At 38.2% G+C, this 26,129-nt stretch overlaps 3 protein-coding genes across 6 annotated transcripts; all 3 read right to left on the reverse strand.

The window, feature by feature from the left end:
* Positions 1-268: 268 nt before the first annotated feature.
* arpc4 (actin related protein 2/3 complex, subunit 4) lies at positions 269-5,166 on the reverse strand. The gene is made up of 6 exons (XM_005943926.3): positions 4,978-5,166; positions 2,405-2,523; positions 2,190-2,301; positions 1,980-2,075; positions 901-1,071; positions 269-805 (listed from the first exon to the last, which is right to left on the reverse strand). Exons 1-6 carry the CDS (start codon positions 4,978-4,980, stop codon positions 800-802), a joined length of 507 nt encoding a protein of 168 aa, XP_005943988.1. The 5' UTR covers positions 4,981-5,166; the 3' UTR covers positions 269-799.
* Positions 5,167-7,491: 2,325 nt separating this feature from the next.
* LOC102303306 (ras-related protein rab7) lies at positions 7,492-12,584 on the reverse strand. Of its 3 annotated transcripts, XM_005943931.2 has the most exons (7): positions 12,468-12,584; positions 12,133-12,216; positions 11,953-12,015; positions 11,179-11,305; positions 10,775-10,993; positions 8,304-8,432; positions 7,492-8,197 (listed from the first exon to the last, which is right to left on the reverse strand). In XM_005943931.2, the coding sequence occupies exons 3-7, from the start codon at positions 12,003-12,005 to the stop codon at positions 8,093-8,095; spliced, it is 633 nt and encodes a 210-aa protein (XP_005943993.1). In that variant the 5' UTR covers positions 12,006-12,015; positions 12,133-12,216; positions 12,468-12,584; the 3' UTR covers positions 7,492-8,092. The 3 variants fall into 3 exon arrangements, with proteins under 3 accessions (XP_005943993.1, XP_042081577.1, XP_014196108.1); XM_042225643.1 differs by lacking the exon at positions 12,468-12,584 and having other exon boundaries at positions 12,133-12,411; XM_014340622.2 differs by lacking the exons at positions 12,133-12,216; positions 12,468-12,584 and having other exon boundaries at positions 11,953-12,109.
* A 2,271-nt stretch (positions 12,585-14,855) lies between these two features.
* LOC102303822 (ras-related protein rab7) lies at positions 14,856-23,420 on the reverse strand. Of its 2 annotated transcripts, none has more exons than XM_005943933.3 (6): positions 23,070-23,420; positions 19,345-19,407; positions 17,705-17,831; positions 17,332-17,550; positions 16,394-16,522; positions 14,856-16,271 (listed from the first exon to the last, which is right to left on the reverse strand). In XM_005943933.3, the coding sequence occupies exons 2-6, from the start codon at positions 19,395-19,397 to the stop codon at positions 16,176-16,178; spliced, it is 624 nt and encodes a 207-aa protein (XP_005943995.1). In that variant the 5' UTR covers positions 19,398-19,407; positions 23,070-23,420; the 3' UTR covers positions 14,856-16,175. The 2 variants fall into 2 exon arrangements, with proteins under 2 accessions (XP_005943995.1, XP_005943996.1); XM_005943934.3 differs by having other exon boundaries at positions 23,317-23,339.
* Positions 23,421-26,129: the final 2,709 nt, after the last annotated feature.

Genomic DNA, 26,129 nt, shown 5'->3' on the forward strand with positions numbered 1-26,129 from the left:
TAAAGCATTTTAAATCACTCCAACCTTCACAAATGAAAAAGAGTATAACATAAAACTGTGAAAACTGTAGGTGCATGTTTGTTAAATTTGTGTGTAAAAACATGTGTATTATACTTTTTGTGGGGTAATGGCTTATATTACTATACTGGGGGAAAAAATAACCCAAAATGCCTTTTGTGTTTCCAGCTGTTAGACCTCAATAAATTTGAATGTTTCTTGTAAAGAAAACTGGAGTTGTGTTTAAAGACTGAACAGAAATCACAGAAAATACAAAGCAGACTGGGGTTTTTTATTCGTCTTCATTGCCAGCAAATGTATTCTTGTTTCATCGACGACAGACTCGTCTGTGTACTTGTGAACTACAGCAAGAATCATTATCCAATTGATTGCATTCATGGGTTGAAGTCTGTAACAAAACAGGAAATTAATATGCATATAGTATATATATCGTCTATATATTTAAAAAAATTAAATTATCTGAAAAAAAAAAAAGATCCATATTAGCCTGTGCTCATGAATATTGATAACTCTTTTTAAGGACCTGCCCTGACTCGTTATATTCAAGGCAGAAATGAATGTTTCACACGTAAATCTTCATTATGTACAACCACCAACATTTCTGAGCACAGAGGGAATTAAAGTTTAAAGGCTAAAAGCTCATTGGCCTGTACATCATTACTGTACGTCTTATGTAGCTCAGCTTTTATTGGCTGATCATAGTTTGTCTCCTCTGATGTGAACGCTCCACAGTGACGGCCAAGATTGCAAAAAGAATGCATTTTTCCGAGTTTCTTCGGTCTCAGAACTGCAACAGAAGAACAAAAAGCAATGAAAATCATATTTTAACTCTTGGTCATCTTTATTTAAAGTTTTGCACGTGAAAGAATTACTGAAACTCACATTTTTGAGGAACTCCTCAGCGACGATGCGAGCCCTGGCGTTGACAGACAGCTTCATTTCACTAATCTCCTTGTCAATTTCCTCCATGAAATGAATGACAAAGTCCACTAGCTTATGCTTGTACATCTGTTCTGTGTGGAAATTGGTGATGAGAAAGCTGATGTCATAGCCCTGTGAAATTAAAGAGAACAGTAACGTTAACGATGATCTCATCACCACATTCACTTGAACTGAATGCTGTTGAGTTCAAAAACTAATATAACTCTCAATACTTGAATCAATGAGCTTGTTATTTGCAACTAAACTTTATCTTTTATTTGTGGAAAACACTGGAGGTAAAAGGGCAGCTGCTATTTTAACCTAAAACAACTTTTAAGAACATGTCGCTACCTACATAACTATATAAAGTTTTTGTGTTTAATAAAGTTTATGACACTTGAAGGTTCATGAAAGTTTTTATTTTTAATTTTCCTCTTGAACACTGCCCACCCCTTACATACTACATAAAAATACTTAACGAAAAGATAAACAATTAAATGACAGGAAAGTTCACAGTAAATTAAGAAAACATTATCTTTCATAATTACAGGACAGTCTGTGCAATGACCTATCATACGATTTTCTGTATTTTTGCACATTTATCATGTGCTAAATGACCCATTTGTGGCATTTATGCACCTATAACATGTTATAGGCATTGCATCAGTTTAATTTCACAATACTAACATCTCATTTATATACACAAAATTATGAATGACATAATGGCACCATGTTGCCCAGCAACCACCTACCAACTGACTAAAATCCTCTGATTAAACAATACTGATGTACTGTATGTACTGATGATAATATCATTATTAGTAATAATAACAATAATAACGATGCGGGTTAAATTTGACGTCGTCTTTGGTTTCTTTTGGCAAATGAATTATAATAAAATATGTGTAGAAAACTGCAGAATTTAAAACAGTTTTTTTCATTTTTTAAATATTATAATTATTGTCAATGGCAACAAAATGCCCAACACCTCTAATAGGAACCATCTAAGTGTGACTGATGCATTTTCCAAGGCCACTTACCTCCACTGGTTTCCTCCTCAGGATGAAGAAGTTCTCTGCTCTCATCATCATGAAGCGCATGAACTTGTGGCACAGAATCTTCTCAATCTCATCGGCCTAGAACAAATTAGTTAATTAATTAAAAATAATAATGGGCATTATAAACAGCTGTGACGTTTACATGAGTGTGTTAATTACTAACATCTGGTCTAAGTCAGGGTCTGCACTCACCTGCTTGACAGCGATGCTGACTCTGACAGAGTTGATGGAGCCTTCGATCAAAACCTTCTCCTTGTCATTACGGCTGATGATTACAGGCTGGAGGAGCAACTCTTTACTGCTCCTAAGAAGAACCAGAGAAACACACACGCAGACTATAAACACTATAGATCCGTAGGCATTGTGATGTTAAACTCCTTCAAGTTTTACGCTGTTGCTAGGCTCACCTCACTTCCACTTCTGGCTTGTTGTGTCTCTCCACCACTTGTGAGGAGAAATTCTCCAGGCAGAGGGCGGCCTGCAGTGTGGCACGCACAGCGTTGAGATACGGGCGCAACGTTGCTGTCTGAGAGTGAAAATCGAAGAAAAAAAAAAAAAAACAAGAGAATATTTTCTTAACCATGTCTGTCTATTCCCAGGTACAGCCAAGTGTGACTGGACAATGAGAGGTCATGAGTGTTTCATACAATTTCTCCTGCTTGCAATACTTGCTTATGTTCAAAAGCTATGTCAAGTCAAAATACAGTCCTGTCATTAACACCAAGATAAAGGTATCCATAACAGGAGAAAGAAACCACCAAGAAATCCACTACTGATGCTGGTGTAGAAGATATATAAAATCTCAATCAATAAGGGGGAAACCAACATAATGCATGCAGCTGTTGTAATGCAGGTAGCTCTGAGTGACACTGATTCATTTTTGGCACATGGACGACAGGAGATTTATTTAAATCTACTGTAAAAACATCCCCAAAAGGAAGTTGTCAGCAACTGCAATTTAGCAACTTCCTTTTGGGGATGACAATGTGATGTGACAGACAGATGTTATAGTAGGGTTAATGAGCATTTCACCCCTTATTAGAAATAAATTGTGAGAGATTAGAATGGATGTGGTCAAGCGAGTCATCTTTAACCATATGTATGTGTACACCAAGAAAACATTCCTAACATGGTCGGGGTTTTCGGGGATGACTGTGGCTCCATCCAAAGAGCATGAAAGGGCTGAATTGTTTGCTCAGTATTAAAAATGATGTGAGTCATATGTTATGGCATTTGCACTCGCCAGATCTAAACCCAGTTGAAAACCAAAGTAGGATTTTCAGTTGGCGAGTTAGCCCATAATGAGATACATACTGTTTGATGACACTTAAGGGATCCTCATCAAACATGTTTTTATTTTATTTTATATTGTATATTTTTTAACTGCCAAAAAATGGTAATGACTTTGCTCACTTTATCATCTGATCACATCCATAAATCAAAGTCATCAATATCACAATGCAGCATACACTCATTGGTCACTTTATTAGGTACACCTGTTTAGCTCCTTGTTAATGGAAATATTTAATCAGCAAGTCCCATGGCAGCAACTCAGTGCATTTAGTCATGTAGACCTGGTCGAGCAATTTGCTCAAGTTCAAACTGAGCATCTGAGTGGGGAAGAAAGGAAGCTTTAAGTGAGTATTTCAGAAACTGCTGACTGACTGAGATTTCCCCACACATCCATCTCTAGGGTTTACAGAAAATGGTCCAAAAAAAAAAAAAAAAAAAAAAAAAGGAAAAGAAATATACAGTGAGCCGCAGTTCTCTGGGTGAAAATGCTTTGCTGATGCCACAGGTCAGGTGACTGGCCACAGTGCTTCAAGCTGATAGGAAGGCAACAACTTAAAAAAAAAAACAAAAAAACAAAAAAACCTTCTCCAAAATTGGACAACGGTAGACTGGAAAAGCTTTACCGGTCTGATCAGTCTCAATTGCTGCTGACAGTTTCAACAGTCAGATGGTAACATCAACATTTGAGGTACACTACATGAGAGCATGGATCCATCCAGCCTGGTGTCATTGGTGGCGTGATGGCATGAGAATATTCTCTTGTCACCAACTGAGCACCATTTAAATCCATTTAAATCCACCATTTAAATCCCACAGAGAGTACCCAGGTATTGTTGTATACAATGTACCCATCTTCTGATGACTGCTTCGAGCAGGATAAGACACCATGTTTCCTAGCTCAAAACATCTCAAACTGGTTTTGTGAACATAATGAGAGATCAGATATGAATCCAGTAGAGCACATTTCTGATGCGGTGTAATAGAAGGCTTGGATCAAGAACATGCAATCAACAAACCTGCAGCAACTGTGTGATGCCATCGTGCCAAAATGGCCCAAAATCTGTGATGAATGGACCTTGTTCAATCTGTGCTATTAACATTCAAGGCACACCTGAAGCAAAACGTACTAGCAAAGTGTGCCTAAAAAGTGTTCGGTGAGTGTTGCCACATGCCCTACAAAAGTCAGTAAGACAAATAAAAATGTTAAAAGCTTTTATTCAAATATGCAACATGGCTTAGCAATAGAATAATTTTTTTACATAAGCTTCAGAGGGTGCAGCACCTCCACCCTAAATCTCTCCTTATCAAACATAACATCAGGTCAGCTGTGACAACCAGCTCGCGAGATGCAACCCTCCCTTTTCAACACCGCAGACAGCACTGTACGCTATTTAACAATTAATATTACTACAGAGTAAGGACCTATCTGTTCACACCATCAGCATGAACTATAACCAAACAGCAATCTGCCTTTTCTTTTAGCAAGAAAACTAGCTGGCTAAAATTAGCCTGTTAGCAATCCCGGTCACCTAGCTACTCTAAGTGTCACAATTTGGGGAGTAACAAAATCCGTTTATGGGTGCATTTTCCGTTAACGAACGGCTACAAACCCAAAACCCACAACGCCGAATATGTACGACTATTCAGCTATGTCGTTTCATAAGCACATATGTCTAATTTCTCTTACCATTTCTCAGTGTGAGGAGAGGCGGCTAAAGGCGGAAGTAGCTGCACTAACGGAGTCTCTTCTGTGAATATTCCGGAAATTATCCGCTGCTGCCGCCGCTGTGATGATACTATCGATCTGTAACCAAGCAAATACAGGGCCAGTATGGCTGATACCAGTATCGATAATAATACTTATAATTTATAAAGGAAGTGTAGCATTACTTATGTAGAAGTGTATCATGAGCTGTTTGTCATGACTTGAGAGTAATCATCATCAATTTGCAAATCTGAACATTCCACGATAATTAGTTAACACAACAAACCACACCTTTCAGGTTTTCATGTATATCGAAACTATTACGTTACAAAGGAAAGCAAAGTGAGTGTCTGTTGTAGCTAATTAACGTCTACCAACATTATAATGCACCGTAATGTGAAATGGAAATGGAGATGATATATCTTCAGGAGTGGGACCACACCTCCATACATGCCCCTTCCGGTTCTCTGTCTATATATGACCACTTGTACTACAAGCTGTTTGTTCAAATCCTAAATTGTCTCAATTTACGCTCACACCATCTGCCATTATCTACTAGAAACGCTGCCAAAACTTTGACAAATTAGAATTTAATCCCAGCTAGTATTTTAGTTTCCTTAAATGGTAAGTCATTCCAGTAAAGCAGCTAGAATTGCTTACGTAACTGGAATGCAGCTTTTGCAGTTGTCAGTAACGCCTGAAGAGCCTGCGGCTATTACTGCTTTTTCCGGTATTCTTGCTTTGCCTGGAAAGCAGAACAAGAATACCAGATGCTCATTTGATTCCTTTCCAATTCTATTTTTTCAGAGTTTGAGAGTTCTGGTAATACACAGTACTGCATGGTACTGCTCAGTGACACACACTTTAGTAAGCCCTATGCTTATTTTGAACATGGATAAAAAGAAATGCTTTTATGTGAGCTAGGCCTGTCTGCAACAGGATGCATTGTTCTGTTGTATAAGGCCATTCCAACATGTTAGCAGTTATTCTGGGTGATTTCCATTTTTTCTATAAAGTTAGGAGAACCTATTGCTATTTTTCTAACTTTTTAGTGTTTTGCACCCATCCATCCAATTTCATCTGATTATCCAATTCATGGTGGCAGGAGGGAATGGTTACCAATCTGTCACTGAGCTAAATAGAGACAGAAAATTCATCTTCACAGGCTTGGTGATGCAGTGATTAGCACTGTTGCCTCATAACAAGAAGGGCCTAGAGCCTTTCTCTGTTGAGTTTCAGTATTCTTTCCAGGTAACTGCATACAGTCCAAAGACATGTGTGGGATTAGGCTAATGTTCAACTCTAAAATGACCGTAGGTGTGTGAATTGGGTCTTTTGCCAGAAGTGAATTTATCCCAAGTGGCCACATCTGCTACTAAAAAGCGAGAACGTAAGTGACGTAGTAGCTCATCCATCTCACTATCCATCACAATTCACAGGTGGTGGCAATATTACTTGTGTGGAGTTTGCATGTGCTCACTGTGCCTGTACCGGCTTCCTCCCACAGTCCAAAGACATGCTTTTTAGGTTAGTTGGTGATTCTAAAGTGGCTGTGGATGTGAGAAGTGCTTGAATTGTATAGAATAAAACACTGCAGAAATGTTTGGTTAAAATGTGACTTTTAGTCTAAAGTGCTCTGAGTGGTCAGTAGAAAAGCTCCAAATGCAAGTACATTACATTAAAATCCATCCTAAGGTCAAGGAGGCTCAAAAACAGTCATTAATAGTGCAAATTCCTATTATTCACCGGCAAATGAAAGAGTTTGAGTTCAGGAGTATTATGACTACACTGAAATAAAAAGCATGAAAATATATGTATCAGTGTGTCACTGGACTGACTATATTACTTTTGTTAACACGGTGATAGAAAGGCCTCGATATCCAGTCCCACCACCCTTAATGTGGGAGTCAACAAATAGAACCACTCACAGCATGATCATTAATGATAAGATCATGATCATCACGTTTTAATATGATACAAGTGATATACGAAAAAGTGTGGCAAGATTGTATTTTGAGTTATCAAAAAGTTTAAGCAGGAAGAGTAGTAGTGGTTTTTGTGGAAGGATGAACGCTAGACACCTCTAGCTAAAGCAGAAGTGCCAAAATTGCAGTTCCTCTAATAGCCACTAGATGGTGTCTTGTAAAGCAAGTCAAACCTGACAGTCTCCCATGTTAAAACAATGCTAAATAGCGTTAAAGACCATGTTTAAAATATAGCAAAAAAAAAAAAAAAATGTACATAGGATCTTTTAAGATAAATATCAAAATTTTTAACAACAAAATACTAAAACATGAGAGCAAAAAAATTACTCCAAAACAAGTTTATAAATCTAAGTTTTAAAAACTAATCCACCAAGTCCACAGATCTCAGGCTCAGAGGGAGAGATGTCTTTTGTACTCTATCTCTATCTTTGTATGCTGCAGAGCCAGCAAGCCCTGATCACATGACCTCTGGGACATGCTGGAGATATATGGATGCAAAAGTTCACTGATGTACACTGATGCTTGTTTATTATCAAAATAAATCAAAACGAATCAAATAAAATAAAAAATCTTAAAATGTACATGGAAGTTCATCGGGAGTCAGTTCAGCTGAATTAGCAACAGTGTGATATGTGAGTATTTACAAGAGTTTGTCAGTCGTGCAAGCTTCAAAGTTCCAAGGAAGTCTTGTTAAGATAATAACCATCAAAACAAATGAGCAACTTAAACCCAATGAAGTAAAGACATGAAAAATATTCAGTCCAGTTCAGAGCATGACACAGTGGAGTTTGACTCAGTTTCTTAATCGATTTAAAGTGATAGAAGCAAAGATGAACCAGAGATTTAATGCGAGCATTCAAAGTGAAAAATCGGTCAAAGGTTACCCCAAGATTCCTGCGAGAGATGCTAGAAATGTGTATTAATTTGTTTATAAAGATAGAGGGGGCCCTTCCATGTGCAGCACATTGTGTGAAGGGTAGTGTTGATGGAATAAACAATGGCATGGAGGAGGGAGAACAGTATATAGGCTGTTTCCATTCCCTGGAGGTGATGTAACCAAGGTGACAGTGTGTTTCCAAAAAGTTAAGAGAGAAGATGGTTAAAGTTTTCCCTTAGCAGCTGCATCTTTTTGCTGAGGACTTAGATTCATCATTCTCTCCAAATACTATGGGCTCTGGGAAGTCATGATACAACTCCACATCTGTCCCCTGTGAGGCCTGAAAAAAAAGCCAACAGAGTTTTGAAAAGTCAATGGTGACACAATGCCACAATATATTCCAAAACCAACATTTTTTCCCCTAATTCCATAAAACTGTAACTCACCTGTTTGAGTGTGTTACTTGCAATTGTCTGGAATGCCTGTTCTAGATTTGTGGCGTCTTTCGCACTGGTCTCAAAGTAGGGGATGTTGTTCTTACTTTGGCACCAGGCTTGAGCCCTTTTGGTGGTCACCTGTGGATATACAATATCATTAATAATCATCTAAATTATACTCACTGGAGGGTGTCAGGCTGGACCCCTGTTTGCTTTCAGAACTGCCTTATTTCTTTATAACAACAAAGTGCTGGAAATATTCCTCCGAGATTCTTGCTCATTCTGATTTGACACAATCACACGGTTGCTGCAGATTTGTCAGAACAGTGTGGACACTTTGTAAATGCTCCGTTTTCTGTATTAACTGATCATAAAGTATGATCCAATGTTTAAGTCAAAAGTACAGATAGAAACTACATCACTCACTATTCTTATCTTCTTATCTTTAGTTGTGGGCCCACAAATAGGTCAGTTAGCCTAAGTGCTAAACTATCTGCCTTTATAGACAATTTGTCTACCAATAGACAGACAAATTTCTAAACTTTGAGATTACTTTGTGACACTTTATGGACATCAGCTATGTTTAAAACACTAGTTTATTAAGCTATGTACAAATGGCAAGAAACAAACATCTTTATTTATCCCATACAATAGCCTTTAGCCAATAGCCATAGCCTTTACTCCCTCTGCTCAGTATTGTAATTTCTCCTTTCTCACACATCTGTTATGTCCCCTGAGACGTCCAGCGGACGCGGAAAAAGCAAGAAGAAGTGTTGAGGCAGAAAAATAGTGAAGGAGGCACTTTTAAGAGCAGAAATATATTTTCTTTTAATTATTAATTAAACTAAAAGATGGACAAACTGCTATCAAAATAAAAACAAAATAAATAAACAAAATAAAACTTAGCAGTTGATTACTATACAAAAGAATGAGAAATGTAAAATGATCAAACACACCCTCCTCTCCAGAGAGTATGAGTAAAGAGCTCCCCTAGTGCTGGAGCTTTTTCTTCAGCAGCAGCTGAAAAACCAATATACAGGCTGTCACTGCCACTGATTGGATTTGTGACGCAAGACTGCAAACAGCAAGAGGCACCATGAGATGGGAGGTTCCCATCCCACAAAAACTTTGTGCAGTAATCTCCACAAACCAGCTGCATTGTTTATCTTTGGGCTTTTATCTTAGTTTAAAGATGCAGAATTTCTATAGGTCCTTTGTATTCACTAAAGTTTATCTGAGACTTCTAAAACACCATCAGTAGGCGTCAGGCAGAAGGATGGTGTCTGAGCTTTTTATAAACCAGACCGTACTCAGCAGAAAAGGCAGAACAAGCTTCCGGGGACTTATCTGTAAATTCACACTGCAGCATTATGGCTCACACATGCTGAGGCCAGTGCAGCGAAACCTCTATGCACTTGAATTCAGTGAAAAAGGTTTGAGTTCTGTTCTCAGAAAACACTCGAACTGGGTGAATATTTCCACAGGAGACACCTGTGCACCTACAGTAGCAGAACGAGAGCTTATCAGCTCCAATCGCTGCAACCTAATATCTGTGTCAGCCTCAGTTTCTTTAGTTTAAACTCCCACCAACGCTGGAACTCGCTCTATTGTCCCTGCTCAGGCTGACATGGCATGCAAGATGGACCTACAGCTTAGCATACATTTTAAAACTAAGAGAAGGTTTAACAGAGAAATAATTAAATTGAATGAGAAGATCTGGCTCTTCCAACCCTACCGCACTCAGTGCTTTGGACTTTCCTTCCTTGCTTTGATTGACAGACACTAGAAAAGGTTTTACTCTGCTTTCATTTATGAAACATATCAGAAAAAAATAGTGTTTTTTCACAAAAAATACGTGAGAGTCTTGAAAGTTTATCTTTAAATCTTATCCATTTATAAATAGACTTGAGAGACAAAATCAACCTTGATTTCATAAGAGGCTGCTTTATCTTTTCCCTTACCTTAGTCATATCTGTGGCATGTAAACAGTCATCACATTGTTACTAACACAACAGAAAGTTTACTGCTCCAGCCGTCTTACTATAATATTTAGCAGTATTTCCTAAGAGATCATCCTAATTGCTTTCTTATATAAAAACAGGCAAATGTTATGTTATACAGTTTTACCTGGTCAGTTGATTTCTGTCCCCTGATGTCTGCTCATTCAGGTACATTCATCATTGTTTTTAAATAATATCAAGTGGGATTTAGACAGTCGGTCAATAACACTTGAGGCAGTAATTTAATAGAAACACAAACACTCCCATCAGTCTTCATTTTAGTCAACATACATCTATCAGCTAATCTTTTAAAACACGAGCGCTTCGTTTACCATCATGAGCTGGAAAGCACCTGCATTCTTTCTGATAGGAAATTCAATACCAGTACTGGGAAGTAAAGTTATCTATGCTATGGCAGAGACAGCCTTCTAACAAACATACTGAACCCGGACCTTTTTGTCTCAGGAATCTCATACCAACCTCTCTGTTTTCCAAGTCAATCTTGTTGCCTAGCACCACAAATGGGAAGTTCTCGGGATTTCGAGGGCTGGCCTGGAACAGAAACTCTTCCTTCCAGTTGTCAAGCGATTTGAAGGTTTTTTGCGCTGTCAAGTCAAAAACCAGCACACAGCAGTCTGCTCCACGATAGAAGGCAGCATTCAAAGACTGGTACCTCTCCTGGCCAGCTGTGTCCCAGATCTAGGCAATGAAAGAGAAACGCAGTTAGCACCAGGACACCAAGACTAGAGATAATGCAGAACAACAACGTCCTACTAAGGACCTGGAAATGTCTTTTCTCAATAAAGCTGTGCTTGAAGCTTTAAACATTAAATCTTCATTTATCCTCATATGATCAAAGAGTCCATCTACTTTTTATGCCACACCTGCAATACAACAACCTGGTCTCCAACCATCACCTCCTTCGTCATGAAGTCTGCTCCTATTGTGGCTTTGTACTGGTTACTAAACTTCTTGATGGCATACTGGTTCATTAAGGAGGTCTTCCCAACACTGAGAAAAGAAACAGCAGCACAACAGATTTATGAATGTGGTTAAAGCTTTTTTTAATTTCTATTCCAAGTTGAGTTTAAATAAAAGCAGCATGTAGTATAGACAGGTTGAAATATGACTGCTTCAAGCATATCACCAACCATTTTAACATGTGGTCTGTATAGCAGTATAGCTGGTTATATTGTCTGTATTCATGTGGTAAAGGAAAATAAAACAAGAGTAGGGTAATATTATCCATCCATAATAAGAGAATAGATTCAGTAAATTCATTTTCATCTTTGATCAGTGCAAATACGTAATAATCCACGTGAGTGAGAGAGCGGTGATTGGTACGAGGAAGCAACTCTGACAATCAAGAAAAATGTTTGTTTCGCTCTCAGTTGTGGATATCTGATAAACAGCTTTGTGTTGTTATGCACACTTAAACCACCTTTATTAAGTAGTTTTAAACATTCCCTTAAACAGTATTTCAGAAACTAAGGTATAATTGTGCATAAAACAATAGGATTAACTAAGTCTTACATGCAAGATACATAGCTAATATTCTGACTGGCGACAGCTTATTGCACAACAACAACAACTCGTGCCAACGACGAAGTAACACACTTTAAAATTACATTTAAAATACATTAATATCAAAACCTCACAATGAATCTCCCAGGAGGACGACTTTCAGGAGCACCCTCTTCTTGGATGTCATTTTTCCACAGCTGCATTAAGACAAAACGCAAGAGAGTTTAGTTACTAATACTTTCCTGACTTCCTGTGTTGCGTTTTCATGGCCCTGCACCAATCATGTATGAATGCCACTCATTCCAGTCATGTACCTTATAACCTGTTTGGCAAATCAATCCAACTCCTCCTCAAACCAGGTGACATCAAATGTTTCAGCTGATTTCGGTGTCACTAAGCTGACAGCACACAGATTTCAATTCACTGTCAAGCTTTGTATGGTATAATTATGCAAAACAACCACAATCACAAACATAACATGAGTTCTGTTCAACATGCATTGATTAAAGAATTTGTTTGCCACACTGGATATGACTGATCTAAGCCGTGGCTCAGCCACACCCAGTGTGTCAACTGGATCTAACTGTTGTGTAATCTTTTTTGAACACGTAAGTGAAAATAAGTAAGTGAATATATATTGTACTGCTACCTTTAAGTGTCGTGATCAGCTGATATATTTTAGAGCCCAAAGCTTGAAGTAAAAAAAAAGAAAGAGAGAAATTAGATTGTTTGTATTTTTGAGTCGCTGTCTCAGTGTTATTTCCTGTTTCATTTTGATAGTCTCTTGTGTCACGTGTTTTGTTTTGCTTCCTTTTTCTTGTTTTCCTTGAGCAGTTTCAGCCAGGGTTTCTCATTTCCCTAATTAACTGGTGTGTATTTATTTTCTGACTCTCTCTCTGTTTATTGTTGTGCCCTCCCTCTCTGCTGTGTGCTCCCTTGTTCCTTGTGTCTCCCCCCTAGAGTCCTAGTTTTGTATTCCTGGCTCTAGCCCTGCCTTGTTTTGCGTTTTATTTTTGTGTTTTTTTTATGTAAAGACTCCAGCGTTAAAGCTTTTTTGAGTTCTTGTCTCACAAGTTATGCACCTGGATCCTTATCCTGCCTGCAGCACAGCCATTTCATGACAGATTTCATAAGAGGCTGCTTTAACTTTTACACAAACCTTTGTCATATCTGTAGTAAACAGTAATCACAGTTTTACTGACAAAACAGAAAAAACTAGTGCAGCAGCTCTCTGACAGTAAGCAGTATTTCCTTAAAGCTGATTCATAGCATACAGGTGTATTCCTGACTCAGAATATCCTTTTAGAGCTCAAGCATGCATTTTTCTACCAGTAAACTATAAGCCTGTTGTGTCTGGCCTAATTTGGCCCACTTTGCAGTGTGTTACATTTTGCAGTTAATGCATCTAAGAGGGAAAACATTTCACAAACTGAATTGTTGCTGTTACAACACTCGAATTCAGAGAGCTCTTTAGAACAACCCATTCTTTCACAAATGTTTTTAAAGGTAGACTGCCTGTCTCCGTGCTTGAGCTGTGGCAATGGGACTGAAAACACCTGAATTTAAAGATTTTGGGGAACGAGGTCCAGTAATTTTGTCCATATAACATATCTCAGTCTTTATACTCTGCACAAGGTCTGTTGGAAAAAAGTTGATGGTAGTGTCAGACAGAATTGAAAAAAGAAATCTGTTGCATGTATGGCAACAGATTTCATTTTGTCCTCAAGCTTGTTGGTGCAAGAAATAGTTGTTGTATGATCAGACAATCACAGGTAGCTGCGTGACCTGCAAGTCACAAATGAAAGAAAAACTATTCAACACAAAACAAACGTGACAGGACATGTTTGCCTGCAACGCTGGCACAAAGATGTCTAGCATATTTATTTAACATAGACTGTCTATTTAAAGACGTCAATATTCCCCCAGACAAAATTTCACAAAGAGGAAGGGGCATTTTACGATGCTTTTTATGGACAGAAGCTTTATCACTGCTGCGCAGGGAAAAAGCCTAAATAACTTTTTATGTCCTCCATCATTTTTCCTGAGGGGTGGTTTAGGAGTCATCAGCGGATCAGATTGTCTGTAGTTAGATCCCCAGCTTCTCTAGTCTGCATGTTGAACCCTGAGTTGCCATGTTTGCAGTTATCTTGTGGGGATTTACCCCGTTTTCATTGAAGTTCATTGTTCCATCCTGTGTTTGAAACTTTTGAGTTCAGGAAATTTGAAATGGGTGAACAAGGAAGTGAGTTAGTTCCAACTTGAAAACTGGAATTGCCACTGAAAATTAGAAGCTGTACTGCCCCTACAGGCCACTTGCTGCCTCTAAAAGTAAGGCAAACAATGCCCAACTAAATAGGTGGATTTTTCTAACTCAGATGGATAAAATTAGAGGCCGGGCTGCTTTGACAGTCATGCACTGTTTTAATTGATTGCTCAGCTAAATTTTCCTCTGTAAATTTGATCTGCTGAACAACAGATCAACATGTCCAACATCCTTGGGACAAGCTGATGCTTTTAAGAGAATAATCTGACCAATGGTGGTGCTTCACTTTTGGTGGAAAAAAATTACACTAGTCTGTTATAGTAGTTCAGTTTCTAAACTTGTTAGATCAGCCCTTTTGGTACCATTCAAAGTAACCCCTGCCCTACCATGTGATTGGCTGATTAGATATTTGAGCTAACAAGTAGTTGAACAGGTGTACCTAAAAAAGTAACTGATAACAATAGTTAATGACTTAAAACATGAAGCACAGTGCATTCAACACCTATACAAGTAGTTTTTTCTCATTTACTTAAAAAAAACCCCAAAAAAAAACCCCCATACCAATAACACTAACTGGTTTACAGTGAATTCAAACTTTGTGAACTGGAGGCCAAAGTAGATGGAAAAAGTAAAAAAACAAATGTATATCAGTTCTCTGCATCTGTGATTAAGGCTTCACACAATTACACACCTGAGGGGGTGTCTGAATGGAAAAAGAAACTGAGAATTTCATCAACCATACATACACTGAGACACAGAATGCCAGACTGTTAATATAGTCAAGAGTTTTATTATTTGATGTCCGAATTTTCTTTGACAACAATGTTTGCATTGCAGTAATTTTGTTCTTATAAGGAGGAGTACTACCAGGACAGATAACTGGATATTTTCATTAAATGGAAAGATAGAATATCCATTTGATTTCAGTCCATTATACCTTCACCATCTATACACTGTAATACACAATCCGTTAAAAATATTAAGTACTTAGCCAACCTGAGCTACAAGCAGATAGATAGAACAGCAATAACAAAGACATGACAGAAGACAGGTGTAAGCTGTGTTGGTGATGCATATTGTAATTCTATAGCGATGAAAGACGTCTGATGAAAGGACAGAACATATACAGCAGTAATAGTAGCAGTACAAGTAATGTTACACAAAAGGCAAATATTAATATATCAGGGACAATTAATCCATGTTCTACACTGACTTATTAAGTAGACGCAGCTTTTACTTTGAGTCTACTTAACAACATTTCTACTGTGCTGTTTAGGCAGTTATAAACCCTTTAAGCACAATCTTGAAGGGCAAAGGCAAAGATAATCTACCAGAGTGTTCAACAAATTCTCAGGACATATCAAAAAAGGAAAGAGTGAGGAATTCTAATTTGAAAGGCATCTGGCAGCAGACGTTGCCCAAAAACCAGTCATCCCTGTATAATTTTTAAAGGCAAAAAAAAACAAACAGACAAAGTGCAAAAAGAAAGAAGAAAGTGTTTCAGATTGGCTTCAAAAACATCATCAGCCAATTAATGCATCTGTATATATAGTTCAGCAAGATTATTCATTGACAGATAGGCAAAAGAAAGCAAAAGAGAAATCAGAGAATGCGAAACTTGGGATGCTGACATTAGCCAACATCTCCTCACATTAAAGATAATCAGCTAGGACATCTAGAGTTCCCAATTGCACTCTGAAAATGGCTCCATCTTGTCCCCTTAGCATGAATGTCGGGCATCATCTGCACAAATGGGTTGCTGGGACAGGAGATCACTCACAGGAGATCAAGTCAGGGACCGTGAGGTCAGAGTGGGGCTGGGGGGTGTCATTTTTCTCTTGTGTGATCTTTGGGCGCTGGACTCGTCAACATATTTTACAAGAGAACACTAGTGTATTAATTTGTGTATTAATTGTGAGGGGGACACATCCATGTGCAGCACATTGTGCGAAGGGTCGTGTCAGTGGAATGAACAATGGCATGGAGGAGGAAGACCAGTAGGGAATTCCCTTCCCTGGAAGCGAGGTGGAGGTGATGTAACCAGTGACAGGGCGTTTCCAAAAAGCCAAGAGAGAAGATGGTCCAAGTTTTCTCTTAGCAGCTGCAGCTTTCTGTTGCGGGTTTAGGTCCTTCATTCCCTCCCAGCTTTATGGGCCCTGGGAAGTCATTATACAACTCCACCTCTGTCTCCTGCAAGGCACCAAGAAAAAAGAAGTTAAGTAAAGCCGAAAGATTTTTTAAAATTCAACAATCACACAATGCAACAAGCCATTTCAAACCCACCACCAGCACACCATTAACCTGTAACTCACCTGTTTGAGTGCATTACGTGCGATTGTCTGAAATGCCTGTTCTACATTTATGGCTTCCTTCGCACTGGTCTCAAAGTAGGGGATGTTGTTCTTACTTTGACACCAGGCTTGAGCCCTTTTGGTGGTCACCTGTGGATATAAAGAGAGATTGAGTTCATCGACAACAACAAGCTAAAATAAGTTGTACAATACAATAACTCAATTTTCTGCATTATTTGATTATGATATAGGTATTGATATTTAGGTCACAAGCATACAAAGTCATATTATGCTTATAAAAAAAAAAAGATATTCCCAGTGCTGGAGGAAAAGTTGATTTTTCAGCTACATTTGGGGAATAACTGCTCAACAAGCATTTCTCATAGGTGAGTGCACAACTTTCAGGTGGCACATGTATCATTTGTTCTCACAAACTGCTTTTATTTTGGTTTTTGGATGTCTGGCGTGAATAGCTTTACTGAGGTATCAATTTGTCAATTCACATTGTAATGTTGAAGTCTATGCTCTGATTATGCCACTTCAAAGTGTGGATAAGAGTTACTTCAATGTTTAGAGTTACTATAGTTGGAAAAAAGCCACTCTGATATTGTTATGTAACACATAAACTTGAGGTGAGCTTTCCAAGCTTATACAAAGGCCCAGTCAAGGCATGCACTTCACTAGCCACAAGAAGCTCCTCTGCTCAGGTGAAGTGACTTTTGTAGTTTCACCAAGTCCTCTAACATTCCTTACACAGCAACCCCATCAACACCTGCGCTAATCTTTATGGTCACAGCAAGTCTTTAATGATTTAGTCTTTTCTCCTTCAACAGATCCACCAAACAAAGCAGCACAACAGTAACAGCCACAGTGTGCTGTGTGCACTTACAACTGACACGCACACATAGTTAAAGTCATTCTTAAAACAACGAAACTAGAACCAGGAATCTCATACCAACCTGTCTGTTCTCCAAGTCAATCTTGTTGCCTAGCACCACAAACGGGAAGTTCTCAGGATCTCGAGGACTGGCCTGGATCAGAAACTCATCCCTCCAGCTGTCAAGTGTTTTGAATGTATTGGGCGCAGTCACATCAAACACCAGCACACAGCAGTCTGCTCCACGGTAGAACGCAACACCCAAAGACTGGAACCTCTCCTGGCCAGCTGTGTCCCAGATCTAGGCAATGAAAGAGGAACAATAGTTAGGCACACCAGGATTAAAGATAATACAAAACAACAACTCTCAATAAAACTGTGCTTGAATCCATGAAAACATAAAGTTTCATTTGTCCTCACATAATTTAGTCCTCCGACTAGTTATCATACCACACCTGCATTGTAACGAGTCGGTCGTCCACCATCACCTCCTTCGTCAGGAAGTCTGCTCCTATTGTGGCTTTGTACTGGTTACTAAACTTCTTGTTCACATACTGGTTCATTAAGGAGGTCTTCCCAACACTGAGAAGAGAAACAGCAGCACAACAGAAATATGAAATATGCAGCAATTAAATTACTGTGTTTGGTGATATATGAATGTGGTTAAAGCTTTTAGAATTTCCACCAGCTTGAGCACATTGGGTATCCATCTTAATCGAGACAAGCTGATTTTAAATACAAGGATCCACTACATATAAGACGAATGATGACTGCTTCAACCATATCGCTAACCACATTAGCAAATGGTCTGTACAGCAGTATAGCCACTTATAGGTCGTAAAGCATGCGATAAAGGAAACTGAAATGCTGCATGCTATGATGATGTTATCAGTGTGTCATTCTTGTGGAACAAGAAGACACACTCAGCAAATTTAACGTGATCCTTAATCAGTGCAAACAATTACTGACCTGTGAGGGTGACAGAGCACCGATTGGTACAGGTAAGAGAGAATGGTGAGCAAGTCCAAAGAGTAAAGGCTTTGCCTCCCTCTCAGGTGTGGCTACCTGCCAAACTGCTATGTTGTTGTTATACATAAATAAATACAAGGACAAAACTAAGGTATCTTCACACAGTCAACAAACCATTTCAGATGCTTTACCACCACACTAGAGTGAAAAAGAGTCAACTAATTTGCATCTAGAAAACTCAGATACAAAACAGACCAGTGATCTGATTAAGATATCTGTGGGAATTCTACATCCTAACTCGTGAAATAACCAGAAACCCCTCTTAACCCTATACTACAGCCTGCCACGCCATTAAGTCGTTGCGGGCTGTGTCAACCTGAAATGTAGAATTTCTCAGGAGGTGCACATTAGGCTATGTTCTAAATTAAGACGTAGATTTCCTACTGAAGCGTACTAGAGAACTGTTTACATCATAACCTACAAATTCATCTTTCTGGTCAATCAGCAAAGAACCAGAGTGAACTTTGGTATTCTTTCCAAGTGGTCATATGATTCAACAAAACAGGGATCATTCCTATTTTAATTTTTGCAAGTTAAAATATCCAATGGCCTGGAGTTACATTTCAGCCCGGCTTAACAATAAGAAATGAATGAATGGTGGTTGATTCAACCTGTTTGGCCATTATGTTTTCCTTACATATAAAATACTGTAATTTATTGGTGAATCATATTATCACAGGGATACTAAAAAGATTTCAGTGTTCTCAGGTTCACCCAGCTTTAAGGTTTCTTATGAAACTGTTTACTAAGCTTTTTTTTAAATAAATTATTGTGAAAAATTAAAAGTTCCCTTGAAACCATGTTTGAATAACTGTAATATAAAAACTACTTTTGAAAGACGGCATAACGAGCATGAAAACTGAGCTTGATGGCAATAGTAGTGATTAGCAGCAGATAAGAGCTGTATATACAAGAAGCACAGTTTGTATTCTGCCTGGCGACAGCTTATTGCACCACCACAACAACTTGTGCCAACAAGGAAGTAGCGCAACGTAAAATTAAATTTAAAAGACATTAACCGCAAAACAACAATAGGAAAAAAAATTGAATAGTTTGTGTGACTCACCCTGAATCTCCCAGGATGATGACTTTCAGGAGCACTTTCTTCCTGGATGTCATTTTTCCACAGCTGCAGTAAGACAAAAAGCAAGAGGGTTTAGTTACTAATGCTTTTCTGACCTCGTCATAGCAAGTCACAACCTAACCACTAGCTGTCTATATACCTGGAACAACATAATCAATACAAAAAATAATTCAGTTTCTTTACAGACTGGCCTATTGGACAACTTTATGTCTTGAGTTTCATGGCCCTGCACCAATCATGTATGAATGCCACTCATTTCAGTCATGTGCTTCCTAAGCTGTTGGGCAAATCACGAGGAACATATCTCTCTCTCTCCCTCTCACTTCAACACACACACACACACACACAGGGAGGTTACTTCTAAGAATATTGACTCCTCCTCAAAGTCCAAACCAAGTGACATATGAGACATTTTCTGCTGATTTCACTGTCACTAAGTTGACAAACCAATGCTGCACAATGTAACGCTTAATACACCGTCAACCATTGCAAGATATAATTATATAAAATGACCACAGTCACAAATACAACATGACTTGGGAGACAACATGCAAATAGATGTATAAATAAAATTAAATCTATTTTTTCCCAGAATCTATACAAAAGTGAAAGACACATATTAGTCAATTTGAGGCTAAAATGTTGACTAAATTCTGGAGAATTGGACAAAACAACTGGATGTATGTCACTTTAGTTTGAGCAAGAGTGGTAGTTAACTGTTCTGCAATCTGTGCCTTTTCTGAACACTCAAACACTCTTCACTGCTCAGGGATGTGCACAATTTCCCCAATACTCATCAGAGATTTCAGCAAGAGCTTACCAAGTGCATGATTAAGTTAATATGTGTTTTATTATACTGTATCACCCCCTTTAAGTGATCAATTGTTTATTTGAGAATGCAATGTTTGAAATAAATAAAAAGAGGAAAATTAGATGCCTTGGTGTTTCACTAGGACAAAAAAAAGATATTTTGTCAGCCAGTATCATTATACAATGCAAGACTGAAGCTGCATCCACACAGAAAGTGATTTACTTCGACAAGAGAGCAGAGAAAGTGAATGGCATTCAGCGATTAAGAGCAACTAAGGGTGAAATAACAACTGACGAGGTAAAGTTGGTGGAAACCAAGAAACTTCACCACCACCAGGCGAGTGATTGAAGTAAGTGAAAATTAAGAGTGCACAAAACTGTTGCTTGACATATAATCTGGTAGTAAATACGTTAGAACATTACTTAGATAACCACAGCCTACGATGTCCACAAGCAACAAGATGTCAGCTTTGATGGGGTCGGCGATGAGTGCTTCGCTTCCAGTGTTGACGCAAATCTGACCTTATAGCAAATCTTTTATGTTCTGTCCAATTGTGCAGTGGGTTCCAGTGAAAATGTATATTAATGTCTTGAAGGGCTATGTATAAACCTTTCCCATACACAAATAGACTAGAAAGACAAAATAAAATATGATTTCTTAAGACACTGCTTTATCTTCTCCCATACCTTTGTCCTATAGGTGCTATGTAAACACTGATCACAATGCAACTGATAAAACAAAACCTGGGAAAAGTACTGCACTGTCAATAAGGAGGGCAGAAAAAGCAGATGTCTGGCAGTAACATGTAGCAGTATTTCCTCAAAGCTAAAGATGATCCTAATTGTATATTATAGCAGCATAGTATACAATTAGTAGTATACAAACATCAGCAAGGTTTCACCAGTGCATTACAAACATGGCCTCCCACTGGGAATTTTCTTTAAGAAAAAAACAAAACAAAAAAAACCTGTAGCCTTTATGATTGCTAATGTGCCTAAAATACCTTACTGCTCCAGTTAGATTGTGTACATGTTTAAACCCCCCCCAAAAAAAAACCCTTTAAATTTAAATGAAACCCGCAGCCTGATTATTGTTTTGAGAGTCAGAAATTCCTCTGAGCTGGAAAAGCACCATATAAAGATATGTACTGTATATATTATACACTGTGGCAGTGTCTAATTGTCAAGTCCAATTATGTTTCTCCTTTTGGGTGAAAAAAAAAAATACACAAATTGTATCTTGTTTTGGTGGTGAAGCATTAACCTTTTAGGTAACATTTAACAGTAAACATAAACACTTCATTTCAAATTGCATGCATCAGTTTACTAAAGTAAAACACAACCAGAAGCTGGAAAGCACCAGCATTCTTTCTGAGTGGAAATCCAATACCTGTGAAGCACAAAATAGTTGACAGTAGCATGAACAACAGCAACACACTGTCACGGAGGTGTGCTTAAATTAGTCACATGATTACAGCAGAAGCAGAGATCAGACATTTAAACTTTCATGAACAGCAGGTCCATGATTTCTCATTAACAACTACGATTTCTGACAGGCGGTTCAGTCCAAAATGAGATGGTGGCCTTTCACTAATATGATCAAAACAAATTAAATAATTTCTTCTGCCTGAATGAATATACAGTATTTCTCAGTTAAGAAATGACTGCATGAATTAGGCTCATTATTATTTATTATTTTAAAAACCATGAAGTTTTGGACTCCACCACAGTTTCTCTATGCTCATACATTTCTGCTCAGAGCATCTAGTCTTCACCTCTGACATGGGTTATAAATGCAAACCAAACAACACAAAACAAACCCTAAACTAAAAATAGTTTTGGAAAGCAGAGTTCAGACAATGTTCAGTCAATTACTCCAGGTCACAGAGGGAAGCCATCATCATTTGTCCTTGTTAACCAGCTTCTACATGGGAAACAGATGCTTCAGTAATGAAGGATCATCTTTTTAAACGTGTGTATTTTAGCTATAACAAGTACGAGTGAAGAGATAGATATGCTGAACAACTTCAAAAGACACACAAATTAGGACTAATCCAAACTCAGAGGGCTGTTTGCAGCGGAGGAGCAGTTTTTCAACTCCAACCACTTAATTAAAAAACTGTGCAAGACCATATGTGTCATCATACTGTGCACAGTATTTTTTTAAATGAAACAATAAGAAAATGGTAGATGTAAATGTCAGACAGCATCTGTCATTGAAAAGTAAAATACTCAAAACCTGGATAAATGTATAGCAAGATGTTTCTTTTCTGTCTCGAGCCTGTTGGTACAAGCAATGGGCGTTGTATAATTAAGACAACTTGAACGACGTGTAACCGCGTGACCTGTGAGCCACAAGCGAAACGAAACCCACTTAACGCATAATACAGACATGACAGGTCAAGATTCCCTAGCAACACTCAGACATATATAACATCTGTTTAACACAGCCTGTAGACAATAAGGGTGAGGAGATCGCTTAAAGGTCACACTGACCAGGATCAAGATGTAGCCAAAGAACACAGTGACGAGTAGCTATTCAGCCACTCGGTGATGTGTAGTTCTGAGGTAAAAATCCTTCTCTGTGTGCATGAGCATTAACACCGTTTAAAGACACCAATACCCCCCTTCACAACATTTGACAATGATGAGTTTTTTTGTTTTTGTTTAGGGTTTTGTTGTTGTTGTTCTTTTACGATGCTTTGGCCGACAGACCAACCCCGACTAGCCGGTCTCCTTCCTTGTTGGATTCGACCCAGAGGAGCCACAGGCCGGCCTTGTTTTTGCCGAAAAACACCTCACCACAATTAGCAGCTACAGCGTCAGGACATCCTAAACACTGACAAGTGGGCAGACATTATACATATAAAGAGTTTCTTGTCGTCTCAAAAACTTACTTTCAGCTCGTAACACACGGTAGAGGAGACTTGCTGACCGTATCGAAGCCGGCTGCGAGAAAACTAGCCGTTGTTGTGCAGCGCAGCTAGCGTCAGTTGCTAACTAGGCGTTACGTTAGCTAGCGTTGATTTGGCAATGTCCCGTTTGAGATTCTCAGAAAAGTTTCTGACGTCGACACCAACAAAAACCGTGTCGTAAATTCACGAGGTAATTTATCTACAAATAGTGTTTAAATTTGGCACTTGCCTTAAGGCTTGCCTACCTACAAGCCACCCAACCAGCTAACTACTTAGTTCTCCCTTGTCTTCTTTCACTTCCGCCTCCCAAACAACGCTTGTGCCCTACGTCAGACGTAAACAGCCAATAACAACCCCTTCTGAAATATTAATTAAGGCCCGTATAACTTCTCTATCCTCGACTTTCACAGCCCATTAAATGCCACAGCTCGGGTCTTTTCAGAGAAAACATTAATATTAGTACTGATTCTCAACCCTGTTGTCATTCATATAAAACAAACATGACAGACACGTATTAAAAACATTAAAATAATATTAAACTCAATTGTCCTAATTTTACCCATTTTATTTTATGGATTTCTTAGCTCACAAAGTTTTAAACTACTGCCTTTTAACAGTTTGAATTATTATTTGTGGCTGTGTCTATGGTGTATTTGGGCAAATGTTTGAAAACAAAAAACTGAAATCAGTGAAACAAAAAAGTATGTGACTATGAAAAGTGAAAATTTGGGCAAGGTTGATTTAGAAACTTGCCTAAACTCCTACTAAGTGTAAGCTGAAACTGAATTAGTATTCAGTATGAGTGTGACTAGCTTTAACTTAGTGGTCAAGAAATTAATATTTTGTTCAATAAAGTTTTCAAGTTTCAGAGTATTGGTATTAGGGTTGCACCAAACATAATACACAACAACTAACATATTATAAAATACTGTAAAACAGTTAAAATTCTTTAAGCGTAGATTGTGTTCGAATTGCAAAATTACCCAGGCTTTGAGCACAAATGCTAACCTGCTGATGTTATGTATTGATAGATTACAGTAAACATTAAACAGGCAAGTTGCCAAGCTTTCAGTTAAAAATTAACTCCCACACTGAGTCAGATCTGACCACATCATCACCCTGACTCGCATGATTTTTATCAGGTGTGTGCTTATTGTCCTGGTTGCGTTTTTTTCACAAGACCTGACTTTGCACTAGATAGGTCCCACTGGATGACATAACAGATAACTGGGCTAAACCTGACAAGTCTGTAGCCTGGATATATAATAGAAAGCCATGTTGGAGCTTTGTAGTCATTCTGAAGCCCCTTAATGCAGACTCAAGTAATTACAGTTCCCTAAATTGATAATAAATCGGCTTCAGAGCTGCTGTTCCACTTTATTCAAAAACACAAACAATATTTTAAATCTTCTAACATAATGAGTGAGATGATGAGCTGCATATTCCAAGTAATTCTACATAACTTTTACAAAACATCCAGTGAACATGAGCATTTTTTTTCAGTGGGAAACAACATTCTGGGGAGGCACCTTGAACTGATCTTAACTAATCTAACTCTGAAAACCTCCAACTACCATTTTTTTTCATTGTATGATTAAGATGATATTCTCCTAAGAACCAGCCTATTCATTTATGTGATGGACATTTGTTTTTGGGTTATATCTTTTGACTTATTTGAGCAACCCTACGAAGTCCTGGTGTACTAAACAGAGGACATCCTGGTCTTTCCATTGATATCTCATGTATTTCGGTGGCCTCTTTTAGCTCCAAAGAGGAAGGAAATCACAAAATAAGTTCAATAGGAAGATTCTTATCCTTGGTTCTCAGGAGGATATGTTAGAGTGGTCATTTTAATTATAGTGCATTATTACACTCCACCAGTGAGTCATCTAAGATAATGGTTGGATGGATGGAGTGAGTAGTCCACCACTAGAGGGCAGTGGAAATTCATTTTGAACAGAAGAACCAAGCGAACTAATGAACTCAGACCTTTTTCAAATGCATGCTGTCACTCTGTGTAAAACAGTAAATTTAACATTAATATTTTTCCTATTACTTCTCATTGGCTGCTAGTGTTATTTACTATATTGTCAGTTTTACTCACATGAATTATCTCTTACAGAAGTGCAGTCATGAAAAAGAAAGTCTTCACAGGACTCTATTAAGTTTTTTGAAAAACAAAGTACACCCTTACTACTTCCACAGGAATTAAGTAGCAGCAGGATCTGCTAATCACGTACACTTGATTAATTGATTATTATCCCCTCTATGAAAGCAGAGGTGTTTGTAGTTTGCCTTGTTTGGAGTATTCAGGTGAGTCTTAACAAAATACCACTATCTTCCCAAAAGTGGACATCCCAGAAAATTCACACTAATGTTGACACATATTTAAAAAATTTAAGAAAAGCTAAAGAAAAAAACAACAAAACAAAACATGAAGCACACCTCAGGCTCTACAGGCCTCGAATGGCATGTCAAATGCTAAAGTTCATGGAGCAACACAGTAAAAAAAAAGGTGGGCCTAAATTCCTCCAGATTGATATGAGATACTAGTAAAGTCATACAGAAAATGTCTTTAAAAATGGTTTCACATTAATATATCATCTCTCCATACTAAATGTCGTATGTGCATTTGTTCTCCTCATTACTGGAAGCGTGCCTCTGTAGAATCTTGATGACTGGGATGACTCTGGTGTTTATAGAGAAATTCCTCCCTTCTTACACCTATTGAATCTGGAGTCTTTATGGCCTCTTTGTAAATACAAACACTGCAACACAAAAGCGTGTGAGCTAGAAAACGGTTCATGGGTGGGAAGGCGCCACATACTTGGAGCATCTGCTGGATTTTCATCCTTGCAAACATTGTCGCATTTGCACCTTGATGATGGCAAAACGTAAGAGCTGCTCAAGGTGGGACACATCGTTTATATCATTAGGACAGACATATCAGCAAGGTGTAGAGTCTATTAAATCATGAGAAACAGCCATCAAAGTGCTTGTGTGTTTGAGATATAACGGCACTTTCATTCACATTCTTAGTGC

This window comes from Haplochromis burtoni, unplaced genomic scaffold (genome assembly GCF_018398535.1).
Source record: "Haplochromis burtoni strain Fernald_Lab_line unplaced genomic scaffold, NCSU_Asbu1 Contig_177, whole genome shotgun sequence".
Classification (NCBI taxonomy): domain Eukaryota; kingdom Metazoa; phylum Chordata; class Actinopteri; order Cichliformes; family Cichlidae; genus Haplochromis; species Haplochromis burtoni.